The sequence below is a fragment of the Monodelphis domestica genome, chromosome 1 (assembly GCF_027887165.1).
Source record: "Monodelphis domestica isolate mMonDom1 chromosome 1, mMonDom1.pri, whole genome shotgun sequence".
In the NCBI taxonomy this organism is placed as follows: Eukaryota; Metazoa; Chordata; class Mammalia; order Didelphimorphia; family Didelphidae; genus Monodelphis; species Monodelphis domestica.
In genome coordinates this window covers 282,242,072-282,266,872 of record NC_077227.1, presented here as the reverse complement: position 1 = coordinate 282,266,872, position 24,801 = coordinate 282,242,072, and the positions used below count along the sequence as shown (strand labels likewise).

The 24,801-nt window shown below is 36.1% G+C and overlaps 1 protein-coding gene and 1 long non-coding RNA gene across 5 annotated transcripts in view; one reads left to right on the top strand and one right to left on the bottom strand.

Annotated features, from left to right (window-relative positions):
* EXD2 (exonuclease 3'-5' domain containing 2) overlaps window positions 1-24,801 on the bottom strand; it is a 77,299-nt gene that overhangs the window by 18,005 nt on the left and 34,493 nt on the right. For both annotated transcript variants that reach the window (XM_007473106.3, XM_007473108.3), the window contains 5 exons: window positions 13,613-13,869; window positions 6,103-6,229; window positions 4,007-4,335; window positions 1,085-1,191; window positions 8-143 (listed from right to left, as the gene is read on the bottom strand). In XM_007473106.3, the coding sequence (XP_007473168.1) occupies window positions 8-143; window positions 1,085-1,191; window positions 4,007-4,335; window positions 6,103-6,229; window positions 13,613-13,869 (956 nt within the window). The remainder of the gene's footprint in view (window positions 1-7; window positions 144-1,084; window positions 1,192-4,006; window positions 4,336-6,102; window positions 6,230-13,612; window positions 13,870-24,801) is intronic.
* LOC103095471 (uncharacterized) overlaps window positions 1-24,801 on the top strand; it is a 67,090-nt gene that overhangs the window by 9,876 nt on the left and 32,413 nt on the right. For 2 of the 3 annotated variants that reach the window (XR_008915009.1, XR_008915010.1), the window contains exon 2: window positions 6,114-6,243. This is a non-coding gene — a long non-coding RNA (uncharacterized LOC103095471). Of the gene's footprint in view, window positions 1-4,951; window positions 5,003-6,113; window positions 6,244-24,801 lie in introns of all 3 variants that reach the window. The other variant, XR_457461.3, reaches the window with a different exon arrangement.

Genomic DNA, 24,801 nt, shown 5'->3' with positions numbered 1-24,801 from the left:
AACTCACCGGATGTAGGATTCTCTCTTGCCACATACTACACAGAGGTTGTCTTTAATCATCAGATAATAATCCTTTGGGGATTCTGGCCGTCCAGATGGCTCAAACTGCAACTTGACCACAAAAGGATCTTCACTCACTAGTTCTTGAAAAAGAAAGAGGAAAGAAGCTTTAGGATTTGATCACCTTCCTTCCCAGCTACACTGCCACCATGACACCCTTCAGACTCCCAGATATTGCCATCTAACTCCCTAATGTATGCTGAGGACTCCAGGGCCTTTCCCTTTGCCCAATAGCTCCTTTGTGCTATCTGCCCTGATTAGAACATGAACCCCTGGAAAGTAGGGCCTATTTCCTTTTTCTCTTTGTGTCTCTATCATTTAAAGGCAGTGCTTAATTTTTTTCATAATCCTTACCCTCTTTCTTAGTATCAATTCTAAGACAGAAGAGTGCTAAGGGCTGGGCAATTGGGCATAAGTGACTTGCCCAGAGTTATAGCGTATGAGGGCAAATTTGAACCCAAGTCCTCTGGACTCCAGGCTGGCACTCTATCCATGGTGCTACCCAGCTGCCCTTACAGTGCTCAATAAATGTTTTTTCATTAATTCGCTGCCCATTGAAAAGCACAAGACATAGAAGATCATCTTGAATGTAGCCAGGAGCCCATGTCTGGCTCTGAAGTCCCTGCCTGCCTATTTACTGGGATAATTTCTTACTGAAGCTGCCTAGACCTCACTCTAGAGGTCAGGCATGCCAAAAACCAAAGTTCTGACACTCCTCTTCAGGTGTTTCAGTCAAATAAAACACTTGAGATATGACAGGATCAAATAAACTTTTAATAACTCTAAGGACAGGTTTACATAAAACGAGCAACAATGACCAAAAGGAACACAGCTAAACAAGATGGACAGAGATTAGTTAAGCCTTCATCAGCAATTATTTCAGGGCCTTAAATTAAATCTTTCTTTTTAAGTCTGTAAATCTTCCCCATTTCTCTTTTCCTTTATCATTCTTCACCAATCTGCCTCAGGAGCACCCTTCTTCTCCATCCCATCTCCTCCCTGAGGGTAGGACCTGGTGTCCTACCTCCAATGCCTTTGTCTATATACCACTGAGCTTTCCTTCTATCACAAGTGCATAGAGGCTGTCCATCAGGAGCATGTAAGAAGCAGTTATCATAGAGTGGAGATTTCCTGAAAAAAAAAAGAACAAAAAAAATACCTACTGAAAACCACATTTTGGATGAAAGTCTTAGCTGCTTTTGCACAGACTCTTTGGAATAGCATGGGTCATTTCTACACACTATCACAAAATCACAGAATTTGGATAAAGAGATTGCTGCTGTTATCTCTTCCTACTCATACCTCAGTGGAATTCCCACTACCGTAAACCGGATATTTGTCCTCTGCTTGAAGACTTCCAAGGGAAAGGAACCAGCTACTTCCTGAGGCCACTCATCCTACTTTTGGACCATTTTGATTGCTAAGACTTTTTTCCTAACCTCAAGACTAAATATGCCTCTCTAAAACTTCTACCTACTTGCTATTCCTTGATCTGCTCTCTGGGGCCAAAACAGAACAAGCCTAATCCTTCTTTCATAAGAGAATCCTTCAAATCAGCTACCCATCCCCACCCCCATTCCCCTATCCCCACCTTCTATTATCCAGGCTAACCATGGTCAGTTCCTTCAAATGATCCTCAGGGGAAAAAGACTCAAGGTTCTCTTTTGATTGCCTCCTCTAAACACTCTCCGGCTTATCAATATTCTTATACTGTGACTCCCGAATTAAACTTTGGATGAAGTTTCACTAAAGAAGAGTATCTTTTCCTGGAAAATATGTCTCTCTTCAGTTTTTTTTTTCTCTGCTACATTTACTAATGGTTCACATTAAGTCTATAGTCCACTAAGATCCCTTGATCTTTTTTCAGAGAATCTAGACTTCTGGCTAACCATGCCTCCTCCATCCTGTGCTTGTGAAGTCAATTTCTTGAACAACACTAAGTCTTTTATATTGAAATTGATCTTAGATTTAGTCCAATTCTGAAGATATCAGACTCATTGCCCCACAGAATTTCTGAGTAGTCCAAACTAGATTAAAATGTAATTGGGAAATGTTTAATAAAATAAATGAAAATACATTACAATAGATAATGTTAATTTGTAGCTTTCTAAGTCAATATGCAGGTCCACAGGGATGTGTTTCTATGTGAGTTTGACACCCATCATTCTAGTCCTGAAGAACTTTGAAGATTCTGACTCTGCCATCTCATATTCTAGCTATGCCTCTTAGCTTTGTGGTGATTTTCTTTTCTTTTTTGATTAGAAAAAGACTATAAAGAAAACATAGAACAGAGTAAAAGTGCTACTTTTGCTTTAATGGACTCGAGAGATAGATCTGAAAAAGTGATAAGTATGAAGTCAGCTTTTCTTGTAATTAAGCCCAACATAATAAAGACTACTGTTACACAGGGTAAAATCTCATTTCTATTTTTAATTCAGGAGATCAAAACAGCAAATTCAGATTTAAAAGGCTCAAACTAAAATAATGATAATCATTATGGTTATAATTATGATTATAATTATAATGGATTTGCTTTTGGCTAATTCACAGTGCTTGTTTTGAATTAATCATTCAATTCCTAAAGGTACTATACAAACAAAGAGGACCAAATTTCCCCTCCAAGTTTCCTATTAGCCATTTCATTGCATTAGCTATACCAATTATACAGGGGGGAAATCTCATTGGTTAGGAGCTAACATTTGTTTGGAGTTAGATACTAGCCAGAACAAATATGTCATATGCCTTTCTCCTGGGGCAGATGAGGGATAAGTACTACACTCATTATTTTATAGATGGGGAAACTGGAGGTAGGTCACAATAAAATCAGTGGCAGAAGAAGGAAGCAAATGAAATTGCCCTTCTCACAAACAGATGCAAATACAGACATGCTTCACTCTCATCAAATGAGAGAGCATTTGGAAAGCACTTTGCAAATGCTAAAATGCTATAAAATGTTTATTATTATAGTTATTACTATAATGATGAGAATGACATGGGGTCTATCATTGTTTCCAGAAAAACAGGGGTTAAGTTGAAACAATGATTTGGGGAAAGTTAGGTCCACTATTATACTCTGATTTGCCAAATGATATGAGAATGCTATGATGATATTGGGGCTATTTAGTTTAATTTAGTTTTGTCTTATGAGGCAAACCAGTAGTATAGCTGAACTTGGAATCAGAAAGACCTGACTCAGGTTGTGACCCTAGGGTAAGTCAAATTAACCTCTCTCAGCCTTGATTTATTGATGTATAAATATAATATATAATAGTGTAATATAAATGTAAATATTTATTGATCTATAAAATGAAGATAATAAAAGCACCTATCTCACAAGGTTATTGTGAAGATAAAAATGAGCTAAAATTTGTAAAGCACTTTGCAAGGCTTAAAGTGTACTATAAATGCTAGTGTTTGTTGGTTTTTTTTAACTAGACCTGTGACTTCATTGGCATTAGGAAATTTTGGTGAGGAAATTCCTCTTCCCCAAGTTTCACAACATAGATAGGTAACTGTTTTACCTAACAAATTGTTTTAAGTTGCCCGAGTCACTGAGAGATTACATGATTTGCCCAGAGTCACTCACACAGCCGGTGTGGATCAGAGCCAGACTTAAAACCAGGGCTTCTGTACTCAAAGGCCAGCTCTCTAATACCATATTCATACTGCCTCTCAAAAGTTTAGTCAGAAGTTATAATTACATTATTGTCAAATAATGTTGTCAAGACAATGGATTGTTAAGGTATGCCTGTAAATGGGAAATCCAGTAAAGATTCAAACATACCAAAGAGGAATATAAATGAATTTTGATCCAAAAGTTTTTACTTCTGTTATTATCCTTAGACTATTGTCCGGATTCTATGTAAAACCATTCTTTTCATTAGAAAACATGCCATCTATTCTCTAGCTTTGAAGGACCCAAAGAAAGAGGTCCATATTCAGTTACCGAGCAGAATAGCCCTTGCCGAGGGGCTTCGATTTCTGTTTTCTGGGATCCCTTCCTTGCTGATCATCTGAAGACATCACGCCAGGTCTAGATTTCAGGTTTCTTGTTTTCTGTGAGCCCTCCATTTTCCCGGAATTTTCTTCTCTCGTGTTGCTGCTGTTCCCTTTACCATGGAAAGGAATATCTACAAGATCCTGGCACTTCATCAATATTTTTTCCCAAGTGGTTTCGTTATCTCCATTCTGGGTTGAATTCATGGATAAAGGATATTCAAGAAGATGAAGAAAGAGAGCCACCGAAATCTGAGCATCCCTAGCAGCATAAGCAACCTAAGAAGAAAAGCCACAGTTCAGAGCCATTAGGAAGACAAGCCCATAGGAGGAAACTACTATCAAAGCCACCTTTACAGAAGTGGTAAACATAGTAAATAGGGGCTTTGTTCAAAGTCTATAATAATTCAGTTCTGACAGCCATGATTCTGAGGGAGTTTTAAAGGTCAAAATAATTTCTCGTAAAATTTTTATAAAGAAATCGGGAGCTTTTTCAAACCAAAGATTTTGGTGATTTAGACACCCTTCAATATCTGGGTCTATTATTTATTCACACAGCCCCCCATGTTAATTTTTTTAGAATATTTTTCCATGTTTATATGATTCATGTTCTCTCCCTCCCCTCCTTCCCTTCTTCCTCCCACAGCTGACAAGCAATTCCACTGGTTTATGCATGTCTTATTATGTATGCAAAACCTAATTCCATATTATTCATATTTATAATAATCTTTTAAAAACCACAACATCTGGGTCTATTATTGAGCAATTAGTTTTTATTAAGAGATTTTCATATTCATAATGGTAATGTGTAATAGAGATGTCATTGTTTTCAATGATTTAACTTATTTTAGTGCCTACTTTTACCTTATATTTTAATGCCTTCTTTTATTTTAAGATGCAATTTGGCCCAATTGAAAGAACTCTGGATTTGAAGTCAGAGAACATGGTATGTAGTTTAACTCTGGGTAATATACTTAACATCTCTCAGTCTCATTCCTCAACTGGAAAAATGAGAGGATAGAAAGACTAGATGGTCACTGAGGTCTCTTCCAACACTGAATCTCTGATCCTGTTTATATGTATTCTAATTTGAAAGTACAAAAATTTTCCTACTTTAAGAATATTTCATAACCTAGCCTTTTTTTTTAAACCCTTACCTTCTAGCTTAAAATCGATCTAAGTATTGGTTCCAAGGCAGAGGTGTAATAAAAGCTAGGCAAGTGGAGTTAAGTGACTTGCCCAGGGTTCACACAGCAAGAAATGTCTGGGGTCATATTTGAACCCAAGACACCCTGCCCCCATTCTCCAGGTCTTGTGCTCTATCCACTGAGCCACCTAGGTGCCCTATAACACAGTGGTTAGAATAAAATAAATTCTTCCTTCCATACTCAACCCCTTTAAATATCTAGAGGCAAGATGCTTTTTTTTCACATTTTAATGTTGAGAGCTGAATGCTTCACAAATAATATTTTTTAAGTGGCAACTGGAAAAAATTACAGCATACAAAAGTTAAATGATTTATCTGCATGTGGTAAGAAAGAAAATTTGTGAAGGAACTAGCACTAAAAGAACCAGGAACATCAACAAAAGCAAAAACTTTTACTTTTGAGATAAAAATGTTCATCCTGCCAGGTACATAAATTAATGTAAAAATTTTTACTTTGAAATAAAAATGTGTATCCAACTATCTTTCATTTATGGATTAAAATAAAATGCCCTGTTATCAATTGATGTTGCGTGGTCCTTCTTAAATTATGGTTCTTCTCTAGAAACTGAACCCAAACTCTTTGTTTCTCAATCTAGTACACCACACTGACAGGACTTCATTGGCTTTTAGGCTGTAGATTGTGAATTATGTCCCTCATATTTGAATAAAGAATACCTATAATGTAGTTTGGAAATTCTCATGTTGAACATTATCAGAGTGATTTGGATCTTTCAGAAGTCCAGTACTTGGATAACACTTTGGAAAATTGTTTACTAGAAATATTCCCAGATGTCACACATACATAATTAGCTTTTCAATTGTTCTGAAATATGACCTACCTGTTCCTTAGTGAGATCTTCAGCATCCCAATTGCTGGAACGAAGAAGAGGCGATTTGTCCAGAGGAAAGCTGAGTATGGTTTCAGCAAGGAACTTCAGGCTAAGCCCATTTGGAAGCAAATCTCTCCTGAAAGAAATGAAGTAAGTAAAACAAGGGACCAAGGACTAAAGAGGGAAAATAAAAGGGTTATTTAGTCTCTTCCGGTTGCCTGAAGGTCTTCTAAATAGTACTTCTGAAGAGTCAGTAGAAGGAAAAACTACTCAATTCCTGTCTGGGGGTAAATGTGCTAATAGGCTCAAGCCTAAGTTACTGTAGTTTATTTCTGAGTTGCCTGGAAATAGCCCTTTAGCCAAAAGCCTAGAGTTTCAAGGTAAGAGTGCTATAAAGCATAGTACTCTCTGAAGTATTTGGCTGCCATTCCATTTCAGGTACTTTAGGAAATAAAATAAACTAAGAATGAAAGGTAATATACTTCTGGAATATATTCCCTCAAAAGGAAGTACAGGATGTTGGGGGAGGCTAGGTGGCTCAATGGATTTAAATCTGGACCTACAGATGGGTTTGGCTTCAGATACTTCCTAGCTGTGTGACCCTGGGCAAGTCACTTAAGTCCCATTGCCTAGACCTTAACTCTCTTCTGCCTTCAAACCAATACATAGTATAGATTCGAAGATGGAAGGTGCAAATTTGTTTTTTTTTAAGTAGTAGTACATGTCATGCTAAACAATATAAAAAACCTGGTAATCTACTTGTGAAGGCAAAAACAGTAATTAAATGAACACAATTACAAAACACTTTTCACACAAATAAAGTCAGATCTAAACAACTGGAAAAACATTAACTGCTTATAGGTAGGCCAAGCTAATATAATAAATAATATAATAAAAATAATATAATAAAAATGACAATTCTACCTAAATTAATTTATTCACAGTGCTATACCAATTTTAAATTATCAAATAATTATTTTATACAACTAGAAAAAATAAGAAAATTCTTCTGGAAGAACGTCAAGAGAACTAATACAAAAAAAAATGTGAAGGAAGGAGGGCTAGCAGTACCAGATCTCAAACTGTACTATAAAGCAGCAATCACAAAAACAATCCAGTACTGGCTAAAGAATAGAATGATAGATCAATGGAGTAGATTAGATGCACAATATGCAGCATAACCTATAGTATGATAAACCCAAAGATCCCAGCTTTTAGAATAAAAACTCAGCTTAACAAAAATTGATGGGAAAACTGGAAAACAGTATGGCAAAAGTTAGGTAGAGACCAATATCTCACACCCTATAAGAAGATAAGGTCAAAATGGATATATTATTTAGATATAAAGAGTGATACCATAACCAAATTAGAGGAACATAGAGTGATTTACCTGGCAAATCTTTGGAGAAGGGAAGAATTAATGACCAAATAAGAGATAGAGTATTAAAAGATTCAAAAAGAATAATTTTTATTATATTAAATTAAAAAGCTTTTGTACAAACAAAACTAATCTAACAAAGATTGGAAGGGAACTAATAATAGGGGGAAAAGTTTTTGTAACAAATGTCTCTGATAAAGATATAATTTCTCATTATGAAGAACTAAGTCAAATTTATAAGAATACAAGCCAATACCCAATTGACAAATGGTCAAAGGATATTTTTAGATGAAGAAATAAAAGCCATCAATATGAAAAAATGTTCTAAATCACTCTTTTAGAGAAACATAAATTAAAACACTAAGGCACCACCTAACACCTATCAGACTGACCAATATGGCAGAAAAAGGAAAGTAGTAAAAGTTGTAGGGGATGGGGCAAAATTGGGAAACTAATGCATTGTTGGTGGAGTTAAGAGCTGATCCAACCTTTCTGGAGAGCAATTTGAAACTAAACCCAAAGGACTATAAAACTTGTGCATCACCTTTGATCTAGTAATACCACTACTGGGTCTGTATCCCAAATAGATAATTAAAAAAAAAAAAGGAAGCAACCTACTTTACAAAAATATTTATAGCTTTTCTTTTTGTGGTGACAAAGAATTGGAAATTGAGGGTATGTCCATCAATTGGGAAATGACTGAACAAATGGTGGTACATGTTGGTGATAGAATACTATTGTGCTGGGGAGTACAATGTACACAATAACAAGAATATTGGAGGACAATTATCTATGAAAACTTGGCTACTCTCAGCAATGCAATGATCTGGGACAATCCTGAAAGACTTGACAGGGAATGCTATCCACCTCCAGAGAAAGAACTGTTGTAGTTGTCCTTCACATCAGTGTATCTTTGGTTTTATTTTGAGGTTTTGGTTATGTATGAGTGTGCTCTTACAATGACCAATATGGAAGTATGTTTTTTTTGACAATAAAAAAAATTTTTTTAAAGAAAATTTAAAAAAATTGGCAGGGATAGCAGTTGTAACTAGAATTTTGTATCCCAGGACTCCATTTCCCAGCACCCCACTCTCCTCCTGTCATTACTTGCTGACGTAGGCAAGATATAAATTCTGTGAAGTTCCACCTCTCGCCCTCTTCCAGTGGTGGCAGTTGTGGATGAGGGGTTTTTGAGCAGGTAGAAAAGCTTAGGCACATGGTTTTATTTTGTTAAGACAATTACCTTTTTATTCCTTTACTTCAAGTGAGTATTAACAAATCTTACAAAATATTATACTTGGAGTTATTACATATTAACTTTAATCTTACACAGTCATAATCACTAATAGAGTTTGGGCCAAAATGGATAAGACTGGAATGAATGAACATGGAAACTATATTATATTATGCTATATGTATATTATACTATATATATATATATATATATATATATTATGTTGTATGAAGTATTATTGATATTGGGGAAAAATAGTACATGACAAAAAGAAATAGGTTCAGAAAAGATTTTATAATTTGATTAATAACAGATCTGCAATAGGTAATTAAGAAAAGAGATGTTTAAGATATTCTCATTTGAAAAAAATTTTCCCTAAAATTTAAGACAATATGAATGCAAGTAACTAAACCCATTTATATTTCAATATATTCATTTCAAAGCATGAAGTATAACCCTTTTTTAGTTACTTTAAGTGCACAACAGGATCTCTATTAATTCATTTTCACTGGAATTTTCTCATTACACGGTCATAATATCTACTCAGTTCTGAATAGATTTTTTTTTACTTTGTAACATTTCATAAACATTTTTTCAAATTTGTATATCCTCACAGTGATCAGTCTTAATTACACTGCAGTACATGCCACTACATTAGCATAATTTAATCATTCTCCTGTCACTGGACTTGTATATTGCTTCTAGTCCTTTGCAATTAAAATGGTGCTGCTTTGAAAATCTCTAAACAGTTTAAAAAAAAATAATTCAATGGGGCAATATGATGATGAAGTACTAACATTCTAATGAGAGAGCAAGTGTCCCTTTAGAATCTTAATGTCTTGAAAGAATATCAAAGGAGTTAAATAAGAAAAACTGAAAGGGCCATGGGTTTGAATGACTCTGGTCTGAAGGTTTTAAGAAAAAGAAGAGAAGGTAAAAGAAATACACTATTATAGAAAGGACAAAGAAGGGGGTTGCTATTTCTCTTAATTGGAGTGCATGAAAAAAAGAGTATACAGACATGGATGAAGGAGTGGGGAGAGCAAGCATTTTGATAAACTTCACTCTTACCAGAAATGGACAAAGAAGGGAAAATAAAGAGTTCTAAATGCAAAGAAGTACTGTACAAAGAGAGTTTAGCAAAAATACACCAAATTCAAAGTGGGGGATAAGGAGGGGAAAATGTTTGAGAGGGAGGAAGACACTTAAGGAAGAAATAGTCACAAGTAAAACAAACTTCTTGATCCTGAAGTATTAAAAAAAGAGATATAGGAAAGAAAAGCAGAGAAATGGGATCTAAAGGCATATCCATTAATTGGGGAATAGTTAAAACAAACTCTGTTATATGTGGACATAATGAAATAGCACACAATAAGAAATGACCAAAACTCTAGAAAATCCTGGTAGCATCAATTAATGCACAATAAAGTGAGGATAACCAGGAGATTTAGATGAGAAAAATGTAAAGAAAAACAGTTTTCAAAGATTTAAGACTTCTTAATGAATGCAATGATCAACTATGATGAAGTGAATAATCTTCACAGAGCAGAAAGAAGCATATATTTCTTGACATAGCTGCTCTACAAATTCCTTATGTTTGACTATAGTTATTTGTTACAAGAAGAATTTTTTATCTAAGTTTTTAAAAAAATATTTTCCCATAATTTCATGATTCATTTTCTTGTCCTCCCTTCTTCCACCACCTCCCTTCAGAGCTGACAAGCAATTCCACTTTCACCCCAGTTACAAATGAGGTTAGCCAAAGATGGTCACTGAAATATTTTTAAATGCCTAGAAAACAAATGGAAGTTCAAAAGGAAGCACAAAAAAGGGCAGATTTGAAAGTAAGATGCAGAATTTATTACATAAACATTTAAAGCAATGGATGAGATTCATGATTTTATATACAATCCTTTTTCTGCTCTTTGATTACCATATAGAAGAAAATGTTCTTCCTATGACATCATTCGGAATAAATTTTTTGAAAAATAAGTGAAAGTTGTGAAGATTAGATTTAGCTATCTCCTGACTGTAACAATGAAGATACTTAGTCTAACAAAATCAGGAATGGATTGTGAAGTTTAAGATTACTCCACCCTACTTAGTATAACAAAATCAGAAAAGTCTACACCCATACTTAGTCTAGTCTAGTCTAGTGGTAGTCTCTCGGTGACCGAGAATGATGATTATCTTTGTGCATTATCATCTATTGATGTACCCTCATGTGGCTTTGAAGTCCAAAGACTGAGGCGCAGAGTTTGTGGCACATGGGGCATGGGATGCCAGTTGTTATGGGAGGTGTGGTTGTGGCCTGGTGGTGTTCACGCACAGTGGCAAGACGTCGATGTCGCTCATCTTCAAAGGTGGTGGCAGCATGGTTAATGTGGGTTCGCCAGCTGCTTCTGTCAGAGGCAGCGAGTTCTAGTTGCTTTGGTGTAATGCCAGCCCACTTCAAGTTGGACTTTAGCTGATCCTTGAATCTTTTCTTTGGTCGGCCTTGTTTCCTGAGTCCAGCTGACAGTTCACCATAGAATACCTGTCTTGGTATTCGCTGTGGGTCTATGCGGATGATGTGTCCAGATCATCGTAGTTGGGTTTTAAGAATCATTACTTCAATGCTGATGGAGTTGGCTCTGTCAAGGACTTCCTGATTGGTGATTCGGTCCTGCCATTGGATCCTCATGATTGACCGGAGAGAGAGTTGGTGGAATTGCTCCAGCTGTTTCATGTGCTTCCAGTACAGTGTCCATGTCTCGCAGCTGTACAGAAAGCGAGCTGAGAACCAAACCCATACTTAAGGATTAAGTATTTAGGAGGATGGCCTTTGATAGACATGTGCTAGGAATTACAAATCAGAGACAGCTGACAGACCCCTGGGCTGTCCTAAATCAAGCTTAAGCTACCATTGGTACAGATGAGATGCAGGAAAGTGATGTAAAACCAGCTATATATTTCATGCCACTTCCTCTCTTTGGGCTCTTTCCTCGGAGAGGTGGCTCTGGCTGGTCACTTCCTGTGAGCACTCCTGGGCACCATTTCAATCCTGGAATGTGAGCCTGGAGGAGCTCCCTCAGACAGCTTCCTTGTGGTGAGTGATAAGACTGACTCCCTTTTCCCTTGGCTCTGAGGGGAGGCCCCCTTGGCCAAAGCCTTGAACTCCTGCCTGGCTCAGCCTGAGCCGGAGCAGTTTAAATTAACTCTTTCCCACTCTCTTTCTTAATTTCTTTCCTCTATATTAATTAAAATCACCATAAATTTCCAGCTGACTTGGGTATTTTATTTGGGATATCCCCTGGTGACCAATAATTAATTTAGTTTAGGGCACAACCCTAAAATTATCCTTACAAAGTAAAGCAAAAAAAAGTCAAAAGTTATGAACTTTTAAAATTACCCCATCAGAAACTTTATGTACATTTTGCTGTAAAAAAAAGTCATTAAGATCACTTGTCTCCACTTTCTATAAATGCATCTCAACTTAGGCTGTTAGAAGCAAAAACCTATAAAAGAGCCATTGAGTCTTCCAATTTCCAAACGAATTAAAGAAATGTTGTAGCCTCCCGGCCTGCAAGAGGCTGCAAGGATGAGAAGATAGAGATAGAGTAGAAGTTTTAGATCCCGCGAAGGGCGTGAACGAGCCAACTTTAGAGATGTAAATAATTGAGTCAGTAGACAATTATTATCTTTAAGAGCCACAGCTGCTCCGACCACTGGGTGTTATTATCCAGGCTATCCCACCCAATGATCTCAATTTAACACTACACTGGTCAGAGGATAATGCTAGCTCAGATGGAAAGGAGATCAGAAACTACAGGAGGTAGATAATGCTAGGTAGCATTAGGAGAAAGAGAGAAAGGAAGTATGGCAGGCCTGGCCTAAAGACCAGGCCTTAGTGAGAAAGATAGAAAGGAGAGAGACAGGGGAGAAGATGTTCCTTATCAAACCTGTGGATGTCTCCAAGTAGGCGGAGCTGACTGCGGCTCGTTTATTTATAGTCTTGACAGCTCAATACATATTGAACAGTTATATGATACCTCAATACATATGGATGAGTTACCTGGGGTATTCCCATTGGATAATGCAACTTATGACAAGGTGAAGGTGGGGTTATTATCCCCGGGAGAGTGAGACAAAGGAAAGCAAGGTTTCGCACCTAAACTTCAGCCACGCTGGCAATAAAATTTATTGCCATGCACAGGATGGCCATGTGCTCACTCACAATCCTTGTCTTCCCATAATGCCTATGGGCTGGACTGCTACAAATGTAATGAAGTTGAAAAGTAGAATGGAATCCAATCCAGAATTATTAAAAAGTCCTTCAATGATTGAGATTATTATGTATTCAAAATTCAGTCAATTTTTTAAAATCCATAAATACAAGAGCTTTACCATGCAAACCAAATTATAAGATCTGAAATGCAGGAGCTCATATCCCTAAGTAAAAAATAAAGAACACATTTAGTCAGATTTATCTCAATTAAATCCAATCTTCTTGGTTACAATGAGTACAGAAGAAGCCGGTTGCCTGATTCCTGGCTGTCATCAAAAGAGACATGCTTTCCGTCTACCAGAAAGAAACTAAATCAAAGGGAGAGTTGGAAGAGAAATTCAATTTTGGAACAGAAATTCAAAAAAATAAGAAAAAAATCTCAATCTAGGCCAAATTTTCTAACACCCTGGACTAAACTGACACTCCACCACTTCATTAAGGGGGGTTAGTTCTAAGGGAATTGAGATTTTCCTGAAAGAAGGAATGCTTCTTCTCATTTTCATATGCTGGCCAGAATTCTCCAGGCTTCCTAGGATTCCTGTTAAGAATTCCAAATGTTCTAGCCATTTTCAAATATTGTTTCTGTGACCACACTTGTCCCCTTGACTACAGGAAAAGCAGCATGCAGAAATGTACACACCTCTGTCTCATGGCTAGATTTCGGAGGTCCAGACATCCTCTCACTGTGAGATCATATTCCCGAAGTAACTTGCTGGCATCTTCCCAACACCCAACCCCAACCTTTAAGATTCTGCTGTCTTCTAAAAGATCCACCAGGGTTTGGGGAAAACCTGCTTCACCAGAGATCAGCTTAGGAAGACGAATTAAAATGCAATAACCAGTAGGGGAAGCCATTTGTAGGAGTGAAACAGGTCTTGCTTTGCCTTTCACATTTACCTGCAATAGAGAAAGCAAGAAAACAATTATCACTCCGGTATAGCATTATGGACACAAATAGATCATTTAACTATGAGCCTCTACTAATAAGCCTCCAAAGGAAATATCCTAAATAAGGGTATTCAAAAACAAAAATTCTTTATATTCAAATTTGGACTCAATTTTCTAAATTGGTTTGGCTTTGGGAGCCAAGCAAAACAAGTCTACCATGATAGCTACAATTTCCTATGATAGCTTTTCAAGTACTCAAAAATGCCAATGGGGGGAGGAGAGGAGCTGGGTGGCTCAGTGGATTGAGAGCCAGGCCTAGAGATCGGAGGTCCTGGGTTCAAATCTGGCCTCGGACCCTTCCTAGCTGTGTGACCCTGGGCAAGTCACTTAACCCCCATTGCCTAGCCCTTACATAGCATTAGTTCTAAGGTGGAAAATAGGTGGGTTTTTTTTCTTTTTACTAATCATGTCTCTTCTTCCTCATTTCCCCAAGCCTTCTTTATGCTCAACATATCCAAACATTCCTGGATCCTTTAGAAAACAAAATGGAATCCATGGGAGTAATTAAAGGATTGAAGGATTTGTTCAATGACTTATAATACATACTTAAAATAGTCAAGATGGTCCATTTTAAGAGTTCTGAGTTGTACAAAAATATAGCTGCATTCTTTGTGATGAAAAAAATTGGAAAATGGGGGGGGTGTCCATCAATTGGGGAACGGCTAAACAAATTGGGTGATGGTGATGGAATACTACTGTGCTAAAAGTAAAGATGAACTAGAGGATTTCTATGTGAGCTTAAATGACCTCCAGGAATTGAAGCAGAGTGAAATGAGTAGAACCAGGAGAACATTGTACACAGAGACTAACAAAATTGTGGTACAACTGAATATAATGGACTTTTTAGACTTTTCTACTAGCAGCAATGCAATGATCCAGGACAACACCAAGGAACTTAAAGAGAAGAAATGCTGTCTACATCCAGAGAAAGAACAGTGGGAGTAGAAACACAGAAGAAGAAAAAAAGAGTTCTGGGTTAAGAGTGAAGGAAATTAGGCTAAAGTTCCAATTTTGCTATTTGCTACTTATTGCTTATGCAGCCTTGAGTAAGTCATCCAGTGATGAAACTTGCTGTGTGACATAGAAAGAGAAAGGAGAGAGAAACAGAGAGAGACAGAGACAGAGGCTGACCACAGCCAAAGCAGCAGGGGTTGGGAAGATAACCTCAGGGCAAAATGTGTTAAAGCACGTGCTACACAAAGAACATCCCAGACCTGCCTGCCTTCACACTAAGCTTCTGACAGGGAAGGGAAGTTATAAGCCCTGTAAAAGAAGCTAAGAAAGCAATGACCACCAACATGCCGAAACCACACTCCTGTAGCAGCAAAAAAGGAATGAGCAACAACAAAACAAGCTCTTGACTTGGATAATTTCTATGCAGAAAAAGAGCAAAATACAGAAGAAGAAAAAAAAAGGAAATTGGTTACAAGCTCTGGAGAAACGCAAAAAGGAGTTTAAGAACCAAGTAAGAAAAAGAAGAAAAATGGGAAAAAGAAATGAAAGTAATACAAAAATAAAGAAGAGCATAAAAGAAAAAATTGCCCATGTGGAAAAAGAGGCACAGAAATCAAATGAAGCAATAAGTAAATTGGAGACCAGAACTGACCTGCCATGAAAAGCAGGAAAGACCAAACTGAAAAGGAAAATCAAAAGATCATAGCTGAAAATCAGTCTTTAAAGACTAGAATTGGGCAAGTAGAAGCTAATGGTTTTACAAGACAGCAAAAATTAATAAAGCAAAATCAAAAGAATGAAAAAATAGAAGGAAACATGAAATATCTCATTGAAAAGACAACTAACCTGGAAAACAGATCCAGGAGAGCCAATATGAGAATTATTCAACTACCTGAAAAGCCTGAAACAACAACAACAAAAAAAAAAAAACCTTGACATCACATTACAATAAATTACCCAAGAAAACTGCCCTGATATTCTTGAACAAGAAGGCAAAATAGATTATTGAAAGAATCCATACATACATTAAATCCTCAAAACACAACCCCCGGGAATTATGTTATAGCCCAATTCTAGAGCTTCTAGTCCAAGGAGAAAATATAGCAAATGGCCAGAAAGAGACAATTCAGATCAAGGAGCCCCAGTCAAGTTTATACAGCCTTCTACAATAAAGGACTGCAAGTCTTGGAATATGATATTGAAGAAGGCAAGAGAATTGGGTCCTCAACCAAGAATCAGCTACCCATCAAAATATACTTTCAGGGGAAATTATAGACATTTAATTAAAAAAAAAAAGGTTTCCAAGAATTCCACAAGGAAAAACCAGAATTAAACAGCAAATTTCCTGTCCAAATACAAAATTCAAGAGAACCATAAAAAGGTAAACAAGAAGGGGGAGGGGGGAAATGTAAGGACTTCAATATGGTCAAAGTGATTATATTCCAATATGGAAAAATGATATCTGTAACTCTTAAAAATTGCTTTCATTATCATAGTAGATAAAAAAAATATTCATAGACAGAAGTTGTATTAAGCTGTTTAAGATAATATGTAAAAAAAATAAATTGGGTGGAACAAAAAAGAAGATGTTACTAAGAAAAACATGAAGGAAGAGGTAAAATAGGATAAATTATACCACATAAAGAAGAACATGGGAGGGAGAGGGGAAGAATTTTATTATAATAAGGGGAGGAAGAGAGTAGTGACCTGCTGGAAGCCATGAAAAGCAGTTAAGACTAAGCTGAAAACGTAAATCATAATACTTAAACCTAACTCTCAGTGATATCAATTCTGAGAGGCAAAAACAGCCAGACCTATTGGGGTATAGAATTCTATCTTACCCTTACAGGAAACTTGAGAGGGAATGAAGGGGAGTGGGGCAGAAGGATTGTAATAAAAGGGAGGGAAAGGTTGGGGGCACGATTAATAGACAAAGAGATATAAGAGGGGAATAAAAAGGGAGGGGATGGGAAGAAAAGTAAAATAAGGGTGGGGAAAAGGGGAAATAATTAAAAGAAATACACTGGTATAGAAGGAAATTGTGAAAGAAGAAAGGACAGGATTAAAAGAGGAAATCAAAATGGGGAATACACAGGTGGTAGTCATAACTCTGAACGTGAATGGGATGAACTCACCCATAAAATGGAAGCAGATAGCAGAGTGGATTAGAAACCAAAATCCTATCATATATTAAGTCTACAAGAAACACACATGAAGCAGGTATACCTTCTTTTCAGCAGCACAAAGTACATTTTCAAAGACTGACTGTGTATCCGCATAAAAACATTGAAAACAAATGCAGAAAAGCATAAATATTAAATCAACTTTTTCAGATCATAATGTGATAAAAATTAGAATTAATAAGGGTTCATTGTGAGGCAAATTTAAGATTAATTAGAAACTAAATAATCTTATTTTCCAAAACTGGTGGGCTAAGAACAAATCACAGAAACAATTATTCATTTCAATGAACAGAATACCAATGGGGAAACAATATGCCAAAATTTATGGGATACAGCAAAAGAAGTACTCAGGGGAAAATTTATATCCTTGAGTACACATATTTTTAAAAAGAGAGAGAAGGAGCAGATTAATGAATTGGACGTGTAATTTTAAAAAAAAATTAGAAAAGGGACAAATTAAAAACCCTCAGATAAAGACCAAATTGGAAATCCTAAAAATCAAAGGAGAAATTAATAAAATTGAAAGTAAAAGAACTATTAAACTAATAAATAAGACTAGGAGTTGATATTTTGAAAAAACCAAATAAAACAGAAAAGGTATTGGCTAATTTAATTAAGAAAAAGAAAGAAGAAAATCAAATTAACGGTATCATAAATAAAAAGGGTGATCTCACCACCTCTAATGAAGAGGAAATTAAGGCAATTATTAAGAGCTATTTCACCCAATTACATGACAATAAATATGGCAATGTAGGTGAAATGGATGAATATCTACAAAATATAAATTGCCTAGATTAACAAAAGAGGAAATAGAATACTTAAATAATCCCATATCAGAAAAAGACATTGAATAAGCTATCAGGGAAATCCCTAAGAAAAAATCACCAGGGCCATGTGAATTCTATCAAACATCTAAAGATCAATTAATCTCAATACTCTACAAACTATTTGATAAAATAGGCAAAGAAGGAGTCCTTTTTTTATGATACAAATTCTTTTTATGATACAAATATGGTACTGATTCCTGTAAACCTTAAAATTTCTTAGACTTATGAAAGTTGGAAATTTCCCCATTGGGAAATTTCATACTTGAAAAATTTCCTACTGATAGTAAGAACTCTATTGGAATGTGAAACTCCTTGGCATGGGAGGATCCTTCTCCTCCCTACTTAAGACTACTTTAGGACAGAAACCTTTTGCTAAACAATGGAAAGGGCTTTGACCTATGCTTAAGCATAGAACAGGAAGTTCTTTGAGTCATGATTGATTTTAGAATTGATACAATAGAGATACTTGGAACTTACAATCTCCACCCTACTCAGAGTAACAGGATTTAGGAAGGGCTGCAGCAAAGATCAAGATTTAATTATTTGAGAATATGACCTTCAACAGACATGTGCCAAGGGGGCAGACCTCTGGGAAGTCCTGGGTTAAGCTAGAGCCACCATTGGCACAGGGGAGACATTGACAGTGATTGGTAGATGTTAGAACTGAGGGGAGGGGACTTAGATGGGGTCCTTAAAGATAGCAGGAGGTTGCTCTGGGGGAAAACTCAGGAGGTTGCTCTGAAGGAGGACTGAGGAGAGGTTGATGCTCTGAAGGAGGTCTGAGAGGAGAGAGGTCCTGGAGGGAGAGCTGCTGGAGGCTGTGGAAGGAGAACTCAGAAGGAGTCAGGAGGAGAATTCTCTGGAAACATTTCTTAAAAGGAGGCTCTCTTGAAGGTGGAGCCTGAGGTTGGCATGAGAAGCCTTACCTAGAGAGATCTTGGGTGAGTGATAAAACCAACTGACTGATTTATTCATTCTTATTCCTTTCTTACTTTCTCTCTTTTTCTATTGATTAATCAGTGTATTATAAATTAAATTTCTCTATAAAACCCAGTTGGCTTGGGCATATTCATAAATTGGGAATATATTCCCTGGCAACCATCTTATATTTATATAAAACCAAGACACAGTAGAAAACATATTTCAGCGGTCATAACTGTTATATATTTCCCTTGCTCCCAAAACATTTTAATTATCACATTTCCAAGTCAAGAAGATCAAAAACAGAGATGGAAAACTATAGACCAATATCATTAATGAACATAGAGCAAAGTTATCACAAGGATTATTCACTATGACCAGGTGGGATTTATACCAGGAATACATGGCTGGTTGAACATTAGGAAAACTATCCACATAATTGACTATATCAACAACCAAACTAATAGATATCACATGATTATCTCAATAGATGCAGGAAAAGTCTTTGACAAAATACAACACCCATTCCGATTGAAAACACCAGAAAATCTAGGAATACAAGGACCTTTCCTCAAAATAATAAACAGGCTATTTAAAACCATCAGCAAGTATATTCTGTAATGGGGATAAGTTAGAAGCTTTCCCAATAAGATCAATATTGAAGCAGGGATGCCCATTATCACCACTACTATTTAATATTGTACTAGAAATGCTAGTAGTAGCAATTAGAGAAGAAAAAGAAATTGAAGAGATCAAAGTAGGTAATGAGGAAACTAAACTATAACTCTTTGCAGATGACATGATGGTATATGCAGAGAATCCAAGAAAATCAAATACAAAGCTAGTAAAAATAACCAATAACTTTAGCAAAGCTTCAGGGTACAAATTAAACCCACATACATAATTGGCATTCCTATATATTTCAAAAAAAAAAAAAACCCAGCAACAAGATTTAAAATGAAAAACTCCAATTAAAATCACTCTAGACAAGATAAAATACCTGGGAATCTACATGCCAAGACAAATTCAGGAATTTTTTTAACAACTACAAAACTACTCTTCATACAAATAAAACTAGATCTAAACAACTGGAAAAACATCAATTGCTCATGGGTAGGATGAGCTAGTATAATAAAAATGACAATCCTACCTAAATTAATTTACTTATTCAATGTTATGCCAAAAAAAGTTTTTATAGAACTAAAAAAATTATTACAAAGTTCATCTCAAAGAACAAAATATCAAGAATATCAAGGGACCTAATGAAAAACAAAATGTGAAGGATCAAGACCTAGTGTTACCAAATCTCAAACTAACTGTATTTAACTATAATTGCTTTTTAAATCCCATTTAATTAATATATTTACAAATCTTATTCTATGAAAGGTGTAAAGGGTGAAATACCCAAATAATAAAATACCCAAGTCAGCTACCAGATTTTATGGTGATTTAATTGATATAGTAGAGAAGGTTAAGAAGAAGGGAGAAGGAAAGGGTAAAGGATTTTCCACACACACACACACCTGGCTGGTACCAGGCTGAAAGATTAGAAGATATAGAAAGTAAGGGTTTGGAGTATGAAGGAGGAAGGAATCAACCTGAACTCCAAAAGGGGGCTCAGCTGAGATGCCTGAACTGGAATCAGGTCAAGGACAAAACTCACTGCCAAAACCCAGACAATAACTGCCACCACTCCCAAGATGTCGGAACGCCTAGGGAAAGACAAAGAGGCAGGAAGTGACGTGCCTTATATGGGCATTTTTATATCACTTTTCTGCATCTCATCTGTACCAACGAGGACTTAGCTTGACTAGGACAGCCCAGAGGTCTGTCCTTTTTTTGCACATGTCTGTTGAAAGCCTTCTCCTCAAATAATTAAATCTTGAGTTTGATGCAGACCTTCAAAATCTTGTTAAACTGAGTAGGGTGGAGAATGTACAGTTTCAAGACCTGATTCTGTTATTCCAACTATCTCCATTGTTAATGATCAGGAAATAGCTAAATCACATCTTCTAAAGAATGGTCTGATTAGGGTGGAATAGTTTTAAAATTCACAAAGGGTCCATGAGACAAAAAAATTTTAAGCATTCTTACCCTATAAACTAAAAATTTAGTTAAAACCTTAATAAGTTCAGGAAAGTAAAAGACAGGCAGATGCATACAAAATCAGTCTTTCTACACATCATCAATAAAATTCAACATGAGACAACAAGAGATTCCATTTTAAATAACTCCAAAATATATAAAATATTTGAGTGTCTACCTATCAACATATATGTATATACAAAGGAGAAACATTCTTTTCAGAAATAAAAACAGAAAACAACATGAATCATATCTTTGGAAAACTTATGTGGAAATCTGGTATTAAAAGAAAATAAAAGACATAAAACAGGAAATAAAAACAGATATAAATTAGAAAGATTAATTGTTCATGATTGAACATGTCAATCAACATAATCAAGTGACATTACCTACGTAAATTTACTTATTCAGTGCCATACCAAGAATTACTTTATAGAGCTAGGGGGGAAAAGTATTTTTTAATTTCATACAGCAAAAAAAAAAAGTTTTTCTAAAATTATCTGAGAGAACAAAAGGTCAAAATATCAAGAGAAATAATGAAAAAATGTAGGGAGTAAGAGGATCTAATAGTATAAGATATCAAACTATATTACTACAAAACTAATTTTTTAAAAAACTTATTTGATACTGGTTAAAACATAGAAAATGATCAATGGAACAGATTCTATATATAACACAGCATGCCTAAAAAACATAATGCAGAAAAAAATATATATGTACTAATATTTCATACCATATGCTAAGGTAAGATTTAAATGGATGATAAGCATATAAATGATCAAACCATAAATAACTTACAGAAGTAGTTATGATTAGGAGGGTTAATGAAGGACAAATTTCTCTTATAAAGGTGTGTCAAGGAAGCTCACCCCCCTACCCCTTCCTGAGTAACTTTAGCTGTCCATCAAACATTCCTGACATACTACAGTTGTGCCAGGTTTGCATAGGCATATGTCGGCATACGTATGTACGTCAATAAAAGTGAAGGTCTGGGGCAGGACAGGGGAGACCAACAAGAGAACGGGGGAGACCAATGAGAAAAAGGGAGAAATGGATGAGAAGACCATGAGGGAAGCCTGAGGAAAAAGAACAGTGCAGGAGGTGAGGGGGGAAATGAGAGAGGAACTGGCAGGCTAGGCTCCATGCGGCCAGGTTACTTAGGAATGATTGTCTACCCTTCATAATAAACTTTATAAAATATATACCTCTGGGTAGCAAGAACTATTATTTAATTTTAATTATAACAAAGGCCTAATCCAAGATGTTAAAGGAACTGATTCAAATATAAGAAGAACAACAACAATACTAGACCTATATGACAAAGAGGTCAAAAAAGGGGGAAATAGAGCCAGATTTTTTTAATTTTTACCAGCTCTCTTTGTAAAAGCACAGAATTGGAAGCTAGAGGGAGGTATCTGTTAGCTGAACAAATTATGGTATCTCAATATACTGGAGTATTATTGTATATAGGAAACAATAAAAAGACAGTTTCAAAAAACCCTAAGAAGATTGGTATCGAATGATACAGAGTGAAGTAAGGAGGACCAGGAAAACAATTTATACTAGAACTACAATGTTGTAAAGACAGACAACTTTGGAAGTTTTAAGAATTCTGATCAATGCAATGCCCAATCATGACTCCAGAGGACTAATGATGAAATATCACCTCCTAACCAAAAGGTATTGGATTCAGGACATGGAGTGAAACATAATTTTAGATTCCAATAATATGAAAAATTTGTTTTCCTTGACTATGCATATTTGTTTCAATAGTTTTGTTTGTTCTTTTTCTTTCATTGGTGAGGAAAGTTGTAGAAAGAAGGAGTTAAGGATAGGAATTCAAAAAAAGAAAAGGGAGACAATGAAGTATTAATTATAATTCACAGAAGCCAAAAGGAATCAAAGACAAGGACTTTTTTGAAAATTAAATGCTAAGTTTATTGCATAAACTCTATAAACAAGCTATATGTAATAGAGATTTAATGTTTCATGTACAATTCCAATCCCCCCCCCCCTTTTTTAATGTGTACGTGAAAATGCTCATTTAATTTGGTTTGTCATCATTATAAAATAAAGATGACAACATAATATAATGGATAGAATATTGGAACTCAGGCTAGGAGACCCAAGTTCAAACCTGGCTTCCAGCACCAGCTATGTATCTTTGGGCTAGTCACTTAATTTCTTTGCTGTTTTGTTGTTGAATTGATTCAGTCACATCAGACTCTTTGTGACCCCATTTGGGGGGGTTTTCAGCAAAGAAACTAGAATAGTTTTCCATTCCTTCTCCAGCTCATTTTTCAGAGGAGGAACTAAAATAGGAATAAGTGACTTGCCCAGAGTCACACAGCAAGTATCTGAGGCAAAATCTGAGTTCAGGAAGATAAGTCTTTCAAATTCCAGGCCTCAATTCCAGCACAATCCACTATGCCACCTTGCTGCCTCAGTTTATTCATCTGCAAAATGAGGGGATTGGTCTATATGATGTCTAAAAAGATCAGATTTTTATTATGAACTCCATGTTTTAATCTCTGAAACAAATTTCCTCTGGATTTATGTTAGGCTAGATTATCTCCTGATGCCAATAACTTTAGTCTTCTCTAAAGCAGAAAGAGCCTAATTTGTTTTCAAAGTGTAGTAATCATTATAATGAAATAGCCACATGATGGCAGCAAAGGGCAAAGGATGAGGAACACTCCTAAACCATCTTCTATTCTAGGTCTATAGGAAAGGATTTAGATTTGAAAGGAAGGAGAGAGAAAGAGACAGACAGATAGACAGAGAAACAGAGACAGAGGCAGAGACAGACAGAGACAAAAACATAAAAGAAGACAGAAAAGATTTAAAGAAGAGAGAAAAAGGAGAGAGGGAGGGAGTGAGGGAGGGAGGGAGGGAGGGAGGGAGGGAGGGAGGGAGGGAGGGAGGAAGGAAGGAAGGAAGGAAGGAAGGAAGGAAGGAAGGAAGGAAGGAAGGAAGGAAGGAAGGAAGGAAGGAAGGAAGGAAGGAAGGAAGGAAGGAAGGAAGGAAGGAAGGGAGGAAGGGAGGAAGGGAGGAAGGGAGGAAGGGAGGAAGGGAGGAAGGGAGGAAGGGAGGAAGGGAGGAAGGGAGGAAGGGAGGAAGGAAGGAAGGAAGGAAGGAAGGGAGGGAGGGAGGGAGGAAGGAAGGAAGGAAGGGAGGGAGGGACCTTGTTTCCTCCATTAGATTGTAAATTGCCTGAGAGCAAGGACTGCCTTTTTGCCTTTTTTTTATCCCCAACACTTAGCACAGTGCATAGCTCATAGTTGACACTTAATAAAAATTTTGATTGATTACATTTTCTTCTGTCAGTATATGAATACTTTAACATTTGTTCTATTCACAAAGACAACCATTTAGACTTATCTATTATATTTAACACTCATCTGCTCCATTAGTAAAAACCCTTTAGTACACAAACATTTGTTCCTAATTTTTATGCTCCAAGGAGTATGACAGAAAAAAAAAAAAACATTAGCCTTAAACTGAGTTGTCCTATAGGAAAAGTTTCTCCACTTCCCATGGACATGAGGAAGTGGAATAAAGAGCACAAATTGAAAAGGAAGGGATTCAACTTGGTATGGGACAGAAGGAAGGCTTTCTAATCTTTCTAAATAACATTTTCCCAATGTGACTTTATGTTCAATATTAAGTTAAATTTCTAAAGCACAATACACTTATACAAGGTGTTTCAAATCATCTCACTGCAGCTATTAAAGCTTAAAATTATACTTACAACTTTGGGGATACCCTGTATTACCAAAAAAAAACAAACCACAAACATTCTAATATCAAAGAGAAGTATCCTTTAAAGAATTATGCATTAGCCAAAGAAATCAGAGAAAAAGGAAAAGAACCTATATGTTCCAAAATATTTATAGCAGCTCTTTTTGTGG